This window comes from Arachis ipaensis, chromosome B03, assembly GCF_000816755.2.
Source record: "Arachis ipaensis cultivar K30076 chromosome B03, Araip1.1, whole genome shotgun sequence".
Taxonomy (NCBI): domain Eukaryota; kingdom Viridiplantae; phylum Streptophyta; class Magnoliopsida; order Fabales; family Fabaceae; genus Arachis; species Arachis ipaensis.
The window spans coordinates 40753855-40763364 of NC_029787.2; the positions used below are offsets into that span (position 1 = coordinate 40753855).

Genomic DNA, 9510 nt, shown 5'->3' on the forward strand with positions numbered 1-9510 from the left:
GATGGAAAAAGAACTAAACTTGCTAGAGCATGCTTCTCCATGACCAAAGGCGAGAAATCCATTTTTTGCGGTGTCTTAAAGAAGACAAAATTGCCTGATGGAAGTGCTTCAAATATTTCTCGTTGTGTACAACAAGAAGAGATAAAGTTTTACGGTTACAAGACTCATGATGCTCACTTCATGTTGCATTACCTTGCAAATACCAATCAAGAGCATTCTTCCAGATCATGTTACTGTTCCTCTAGTTCGCTTGTGTTCCTTTTTTCATTGGCTATGTCAAAAGGAAATCTCTTTAGAAGAGATTAATGGTTTAGAGTCAGAGATTGTAGAGACTTTGTGCCAGTTGGAGAGGATTTTTCCCCTACCTTTTTTGATATAATGGTTCATTTGCCTATTTATTTAGCTAATGAATTAAGGTTAGGTGGTCCCGTCCAGTTTCGATGGATGTATCCGATTGAGAGATACATGTGCACACTAAAAGGGTATGTACATAATAGAAGTCGTCCAGAAGGATCAATTGCGGAGGGTTATTTGGCTGAAGAGTGTTTAACTTTTTGTTCAAGAAATTTGCATGAGGGAGTGAAAACAAGATTCAATAGAGTATCTCGGAATAATGATGAAGGCACTTCAACCAAAGAGCCTGATTCAAACTTGTTCACAAACAAGGAAAGTCCATTGGGTGGAAAAAAAGGGCAACTAATTATTTTGGACGAGAAGTCACTCCTTCAAGCTAATGCATATGTATTGAACAATTGCATTAACGTGGAGCCTTACATGAGGTAAATTTGCACTTCTCATTAGTTCTGTTCCTTAGACTAATTTTGGTAGTATTACATAATAATATACATCCCTTGTAGAGAACATGGTGAGCAACAAAAGCAAGACAAGCAGAAGCAAAAGTGGAACGTTGTTAAAGATCAGAATGAAGACTTTATAGATTGGTTTACAGGACGTGCCATGAAGGATGATGTTCCTAGTTGGATACGACAGTTGTCTAAGGGTCCAAATAAAGTTGCAAAATCATTTTCTGCTTATGTCGTCAATGGGTACAGATTTCATACTAAGCGGCGAGAAGTGATGCGAAAAATACAAAACAGTGGTGTCACTGTGGTAGCTGAAACTACAAGCTTTGCAAGTGTTAAGGACAAAAAACCAATCAAGGCCAATATAAGATATTATGGTAGAATCATGGATATTATCGAGTTAGACTATTATAGCCAATTTAAAGTTGTGTTATTCAAGTGTGAGTGGTTTATTGCTGAGAAAGATGATTATGGTCTGACATACGTTCATTTCAACAAAAGATGTTACCAAGACGAACCATTTGTGTTGGCAAGCCAAGCACACCAGTGCTTTTATGTGAAAGATCCATATATTCCCCAAAAGCATTATGTGATGAAAACGGTTCCAAGAGACTTGTTTAACATTCGTGTCCAATTACAATTTGACCCTAACATAAGAGAGCCACATGAATCGGCGAATAGTCCGATACCCTTGAGTGATATTGGCGAGGTAGACTTGGTTAGACAGGGTGTGCGACCCACTATTTTTGATGTGACACCGAACAAGATCAAACCTAACCACAAAGAAATAGAGTATGATGATTTTGACAATGAAGCTGAAATTGAGGTAGTACAAAAATTGTCCGTGATGCTTTATTTGTTCATGATGCTTTATATGTGGCTGCCATATGATTTATTTGTACAAAAATTGATATGACAGTAGTGGTCTATAGCCCTCTTAAAATATATGGCTGCCATATAATTTATTTGTCCATCAAGCTTTATTTGTTCATGCTTTATTTGTTCATGAAATCTCAATGTTTGTTTACTTTATTATGTGGCTGTCGTATGATAATGCATATGCCCATTTCTTTATTATTTTTGATGCTTTATTTTTCTCTCTTCATGCAATTTAATTATGTTGATGCTTTATTTGACTTTTTTTAATACAGAATGAATAATGAAGGAAATCCCAAAAGAAAAAGGTTAAGGACCCTATCACAAATAGAGTCACAAAGAAGTCCCTTGAAGATGAGGAGTCCAATAAAAAATTCAGGAAAAATACAATTCACAAGTGCTTATGCATTGCTAAAACAATTTCAAATCAAAAGGGAGCATATTTTAGCTGCATGTGGGGATAGTAGTAAACATGAGACAATGAAAAAAGGCAAGATGCCGAAAAAGAAGTTGACAAGATTTGACGTTGAAGGTCAAAGCAAAATGGCAACCAAGAAGATAACAAACATGAAAAACCGTGAGGATCAAATCAAGATGCCAACAAAGAACTGCAATGAAGAAAATCATCTAGTCAAGATGAAAGCCAATGAAATTGAGGGTCAAAGTGGTAAGAAGCCGTCTAGGAAGAAGGTGCCAATGAAGAAATCAAAGATGGAAGATGATAAAACCAAGATGAATACCAATGACGCTGATGGTCAAAGCAAGAAGCCAACCAATAAGAAGATGCTGATGAAGAAATCGAATGAAGAAGATGCCAACGAAGAAGAACATAAGATTGAGTCTCTTATCCCAGCTATGACTTTGGATGAATTCTTCAAAAAATATGGGATATCGTTGGATGAAAATGATGAAGAATATAAATATGATTATGATGATCACAATCCAAGTGTTGGTGATAGTAGTGATAGTCAACTCGGTAATTCCTTTATCTTTTTTTTCAATAGCAAATAGTGAAAGACATCAACCTAACTCTTGTATTTAGTTGATTACTCTTTTATTTACTTTATTAGTATTCTTGTTAATATTCTCTAGTAATGACATTTAGAAAATTAGTTCAATTTTGGAGTCTTGATATCATCAAAGTAAGTTATTTTCACAACTTTCTTGGCTTTATTAATGGTATCGTGTATTTAACTAACTTTATGTATTTTTACATTACAACATAATGCCAGGGCATTTTGGCCAGTTTCACTGACCTTTTTCTTTACTATTTTAGGATAGTTTCATGCATTTTCTTAGTAAATAAGCAAGTTTTGGGTGAATATACACTTACATCTTGATTCAAGCAAACATTGTGAACTCTACATGATTTCATGAGAATTATGCATGAATTGAATGATAATATGGATGATACATGATCTCATGACTTGAAACAAAGCTTTGATGCACCTCGTTTGTTTGATTTCAGGACAAAGGAAGCAAAGAAGAACCACGTTAGCAGCCACGTTAGCTTCACTAACGTGACCACAAACGTGGAATGGGAGCGAGCTTGCAACGTTAGTGGTAAAGTTACCACCAATAACGCCTTCGAATGCCATCATAACCCACGTTAGTTACAATAACGTGGGAACTAACGTGGAAGAAAGGGGGAGCTCCAACGTTAGTGGTGAAAGTGAACACCACTAACATTCCAAAATGACACACTAAGCCACGTTAAGAGCCACGTTAATCTAATTAACGTGAACTCTAACGTGGAGTAAAGAGGAAGTCGCAAGCGTTAGTGACACTCACCTTTGTCACTAACGCTAGACCAAGCCTAGGTTGCCCATGTTAGTGGTCATGTTAAGATCACTAACGTGAAGGGTAACGTAGAGCAATGAATGATAGAACAACGTTAGTGACACTCACTTTTGTCATTAACGTTGGAGATGGCAAACACACCCACGTTAGTGGTCACGTTAAGATCCTTAACGTGAGGCACTAACGTGGAAAGTAGGGGCATTTTGAAGCGTTAGTGACAAAGGTAAGTGTCACTAACGCTCTCGAGCCTTGGCATGCCCACGTTAAGGGCCACGTTAGTTACACTAACGTGGACCATTAACGTGGAAGAGAGAGACAAAGAGCAACGTTATTGGTAAAAGTGAGTGCCAATAACGCTTGCGAAGGGCTAAGAGGCCGCGTTAGTGGTTACGTTAGTACCACTAACGTTGAAGTTAACGTGGATCAACTAGTTTGAAACGTTAGTGACAAAGTTATCGTCAATGACGCTTTCGAACCCAAGTTTACACTTAATGTTAACGCCACTAACGTCCTAACTAACTTCCCATCATGCCTAACTCACACTTTCTTTGCAAGCAAAGCTGAGCCCACTAAAGACTGCAACTGCTTCAACTAAAGATCAAAGGCCCATATCCAAGACTTGAAGAGCTAACTAGAAGAGCTGAAGAGTAGTATATATAGGGATAGTTTTGAATTGAAAAAAGGGAGATCTGGAACTTGAGAATTACACTCTGTATATTTTACTTTCTCTGCAACTTCTAGTTTAATTTCCAGAATGCACTTTTCATTTTTGATTTCCATTTCCAAAGTTATGAACAACTAAGCCCCTTTTCATTGGGTTAGGGAGCTCTGTTGTAATTTGATGGATCAATTATAGTTTTCATTCTTCTTCTTCTTTCTTTTCTCTTGATTTTACTAGAAAGCTTTCGATCTTAATCCAATTGGTTAGTTGTCTTGGAAAAGAAACTCTCCATAATTAGATCTCCTCTGAGCCTTGGAAAATGGATGAGGAGATCATGCTAGAATTGCTTTCTCATGTTGGACCAAATTGGGGTTTGGATGGATATAGTGACATATAATCCTACCAACACTTTGATTTGGGAATGCATGTGGTATAATCAGTGACCATACTTCATCTCTTCCCATGAGCAATTAAATCAAGGAATTGGGCAATTGTTCAAGCTTAGAGAGATTGGGTTGCCAAGGAATTGGGATCCAATCACTTAAGATTGCCAAAGAGATCAATGAATGCATTGATTGAGGAAGAGATGAGAATGAATTTGATCCAGAGAATGCAACATCTCCTAAGCCCAATGAATCCCCCATTTCTGATCTTACCCATTCTCTTTATTTTCTGCCATTTACTTTTATGCTCATCCTCCCAAATCCCCATTTAAGATTCTGCACTTTACTTTCCGCGATTTACATTTTGCCATTTATTTCTAGCATTTACATTTTCTGTTATTTACTTTCCCGCCATTTAATTTTTTGCAATTCCTCAACTCAATTTCTGCTTAGCTCAACTAGAACATTCCTATAATTAAAGTTGCTTGACCAATCAATTCCTGTGGGATTCGACCTCACTTTATTGTGAGTTTTTACTTGACGACAATTCGGTATACTTGCTGAAGGAAAATTTGTTGAGAGACAAGTTTCCGTGCATCACAACAATATGTAGGTTATTTCTGACAAAAATCGTGAAAATAGATCCAAACAAAAATGGAATCATCGAATGGGTCCAGTTAGTTTTGAATTAGTACACGCTGAATTGGTATTATATTTGTGCTTCGCATTTAAGTATCTTTGCATCTTTCATGTCATCTGTGTTGACTTCGAGTAATCTTGGTGGTTTCTTTGTAGCGTGCAAAAAAAGAGGGTAATGAAGATCCATCATAGTCTGAGATGTTTGTTGTAACTCGTACTAACAAGAAAGGAGAGACTGATTCGGGAACACAAGAGACGATTGTGAGTTGTTTAGTTTCATAGAAATGTACACTAAAAGAAATGTGTAAATCATTTCTTATATTTTCAGCATATGCGCACATGAACTTATTTCAATTTTCCTTCTGTGTAATAGGATCATCTTCAAAATTTGAAGCAAGCTGGATACAGTGATGATGAAGCGCTTCAAACGGTTTTTGGAAAGGAGAGACATGGTAGAGTTCGTTTCTATGGTCAACCAGTCACAAAATCCTCTCTTAAAAAGGATAAGCAAATCCGACAAATGCAACAACAACATGCTGAAGTGGTTTCAACTATGGAGAAAAATAAAAATAACTTAACTTCCAAGTTGGATGGTTTAACGAGATTGATCAAAACGGTGTTGCAACAAGTTAATCCTGGTATTAGTGCAGAACAAGTGCATGTAATGATAGAAGCTGCCCAACAATTTCCGCCTGATGCAAGTAGTACACCAAATGATGCGAGGTGAAGCATTCCTCCTTCACTGGGATCGAACCATGTGTCAAAAGATATGGAAGTAAGTACTGTCAAAATTAGTAGTTAAATTAATAGTGGCTGATTGCTGTTGATGTTAATTTTATTGTTGATTTTATTGGCTAATTGGCTCCATGAGTACGTATTGAATAGAAGGGTAAGAAACTAATTACGAACTAAGATGCATAACCTACCATTGTTTCTCTTCAGAAGGTACAGAAAAATAGATAAAGCAATAATAATACATGAAGGTGAAGGGGTAGCAATCAGCATTGAATTAGTACTCAGTAATATATATTAATCAGCGTTATTATTATTTTAAAATTTACTTTGTCTATTGATTTCACACTCAATCTGGTTTTTCTGTTTTGCTAGTGTTGATTACTTGATTTGTTTGATGGGTTAGAAGCTAATAATAGTATTTCGGTATTACCTTATTTTTTAAGCTTCTATTTTAGTTGTGGTTATTTCTTTGTGCTGGATTTTTTTTCAGTTTTAAGCGACTTCAACAGGGGAGTTGAAGTTCCACTCAAAGATAGATTAAAAACATATAAATATTACCAAATGGATCAAAACCACATGTAAATGCTCCTTTGTTATTTAGTGGTTGAAATTTTCATATTGATTGACTTATTTAACTTGTGCTCTATATTCATTACTCAACTACACTGCATGCATCATCAAAAACATTTTTGTTCTGTTCTAACTTCTTTATTTCTTTTGCTAGCAGGAGGACATGATGTGAAGAAAATATGTTCTATACAAATATAAGATGGGATGGGTCTTATAATAATTTTGGTTATCTAAATGTATTATTTTGATGTGTTCTTTACATTTTGATAAGAGACTTTATCCGATAATACATGTAATGGATAAATTACACCCTATTTTGATTAGTGTTGTAATGGATATCTACTTTTTAATGAAACTTTTATGATTTACATTTATTAAATTTCACATTCTTAGATTTATTTTGTGATTATCATCATTTTGGAATGTGATTATGCTTTAAAAAATATCATAAAATAAAACAGGTTACCATAGATAAGTTATGGCCACGGTTTTAAGGAGAGGTGACCATAGATAAGCTATGGCAACGGTGAAAACAGTGACTATAGATAAGGTTATGGTCACGGTTTTAAGGCGGGGTGACCATAGACGCTATGGTCACGGCAAAAAACCGTGACCATAGATAAGGCTATGGTCACGGTTTAAGGAGGGGTGACCATAGGGGCTATGGTCACGGCTAAAACTGTGACCATAGATAAGGCTATGGTCATGATTTTTAGGTGGAGTGACCATAGAGGCTATGGTCACGGTTTGGTTTTGGGAAGGGGTGACCATAGAGGCTATGGTCACGGTTTTAGGTGGAGTGACCATAGAGGCTATGGTCACGGCCAAAACCGTGACCATAGATAAGGCTATGGTCACGGTTTTGGGAAGGGGTGACTATAGAGGCTATGGTCACGATATTTGGTGGAGTGACCATAGATGCTATGGTCACGATTTTGGGAAGGAGTGACCATAGAGGCTATGGTCACGGTTTTGGGTGGAGTGACCATAGAGGCTATGGTCACGGCCAAAACCATGACCATAGCCTTATCTATGGTCACGGTTTTGGGAAGGGGTGACTATAGAGGCTATGGTCACGGCCAAAACCGTGACCATAGATAGGCTATGGTCATGGTTTTTGGTGGGGTGACCATAGAGGCTATGGTCACGGCCAAAACTGTGACCATAGATAAGGCTATGGTCACGGTTTTGGGAAGGGGTGACCATAGATATGGCTATGGTCACGGTTTTAGGTGGAGTGACCATAGAGGCTATGGTCACATCCAAAATCGTAACCATAGATAAGGCTATGGTCACGGTTTTGGGAAAGGCTGACTATAGAGGCTATGGTCACAGTCAAAACCGTGACCATAGATATGGCTACGGTCACGGTTTTTGGTGGAGTGACCATAGATGCTATGGTCACGGTTTTGGGAAGGGGTGACTATAGAGGCTATAGTCACGGCCAAAATTGTGACCATAGATAGGCTATGGTCACGGTTTTATCACGTGACCATAGATTAAACTATGGTCACGGTAAAAAAATGTGGCATAAAGTGCCAGAATTTGAACATTACAATCGTGACCATAGAAACCGTGACCATAGATAAAAAAACCGTGACCATAGGTCTATGGCCACGAGAGAATAGGCCACGGCAGAAAAACCGTGACCATAGGTCAAAAACCGTGACCATAGACCTATGGTCACCCTTTTCACTAGCTATGGTCACGGTTTTTCACCGTAACCATAGACCTTTTTTTTGAAGTGTTTTAGAATTATTGTGATTGTGTTGGTGTTAATATAGATAAGGCTAGGTAGAGTAGGATTTGGGGTGTATACTGTACAAAGCTATTGGTCAGGATATAATTGTTACAAGAAAGGGTAAATTTGTCTTATATTAGTTTAGAGTTGCTATAGATGATGTATGCTTTGAATTAGAATTTGTAATTAAATTAGTATTTGTCATATTAGATTGGGTTAAGTACTAAAATCATCCCTAAGGTAAGGGACGAAAATCAAATTCGTCCCCGACCTTTTTTCGTTATTAAAATCATCCTCAATGTTCAAAAACGCTTTAAAATCATCCTTTTCAGAATTCTTGGACCAAGATACCCTCATCATCATCATTCTCCTCTTCACCTTCCTCACCCCACTACCTCCACTGCCAGAACAGAAGCCTACGCCCAACGCGAACCCACCACCACCACCAACAGTATCATCATGGTCATCATCACCATCATCAGAACTTTCTCTAAAATCAACCAAAATCAACCAGAAGTCCAAGATGAACAAGAATCCACCACCACCAGCACCATTATCATCATGGTCATCATCATCATCATGATCATCATCAGAAGAATAACAAAACTCAAAACAGAACCCACCACCACCCCCACTATCATCATCAACACCAGAATCCACCACCATCCCCACCTCAGAAAATCATAACTCAGAATAATCAACAAATTCACCTTGAACAATAATCAACAAATTCAGCAACAACAATATTCCAAATTTAAGCCAAATCACAAAAAAATAAATTATAGATATTCCATAACAAATTTCACAAAAAATTCAGAAATTCTACAACAAAAATTCAGTTCACAGAAGAAGCGGGCGATGAGGGATAGGAGGAGGAACAGTGGCGGATCACAAGAAGAAGAAGAAGAAGAAGAAGCGGACGGTGAAGGCGAGGAGGAGGAACAGTGGCGGATCACAGGCGGCAGGACGGCGGTGCGACTTCCCTTCCCTCCCCCAAGATCCGCCGCAAAACTGCCACCGTTATCGAGCCCGAGTAATAAAAAAATAAAATTGGTAAAAAGGATGATTTTAAAGCGTTTTTGAACGTTGAGGATGATTTTAATAACGAAAAAAGGTCGGGGACAATTTTGATTTTGACCCAAGACGTTAGGGACGAAAACAATACTTAACCCTATTAGATTAGTTTGTAAATTTAATGGTTGAATGAAATACTTTTTTATGGTTTGAATGTTTGTTTTAATTAGTTATATATGTCATATTCATTGTGAAAAAATTATTATGTGATTTATCCAACTCGTTGTA

The 9510-nt window shown here is 37.4% G+C and overlaps 2 protein-coding genes across 4 annotated transcripts; both read left to right on the forward strand.

Annotated features, from left to right (window-relative positions):
• LOC110269446 lies at positions 242-2690 on the forward strand. Its single transcript, XM_021117273.1, has 3 exons — positions 242-779; positions 858-1643; positions 1955-2690. Exons 1-3 carry the CDS (start codon positions 379-381, stop codon positions 2688-2690), a joined length of 1923 nt encoding a protein of 640 aa, XP_020972932.1. The 5' UTR covers positions 242-378.
• Positions 5325-6841, forward strand: LOC107633027. 3 transcript variants are annotated; one of them, XR_002359291.1, is made up of 3 exons: positions 5325-5423; positions 5536-5937; positions 6622-6841. XR_002359291.1 is itself a non-coding variant. In XM_016336662.2 (2 exons), exons 1-2 carry the CDS (start codon positions 5361-5363, stop codon positions 5887-5889), a joined length of 417 nt encoding a protein of 138 aa, XP_016192148.1. In that variant the 5' UTR covers positions 5325-5360; the 3' UTR covers positions 5890-6029. The 3 variants fall into 3 exon arrangements, 1 of the variants encoding a protein (XP_016192148.1); XR_002359292.1 differs by having other exon boundaries at positions 6625-6841; XM_016336662.2 differs by lacking the exon at positions 6622-6841 and having other exon boundaries at positions 5536-6029.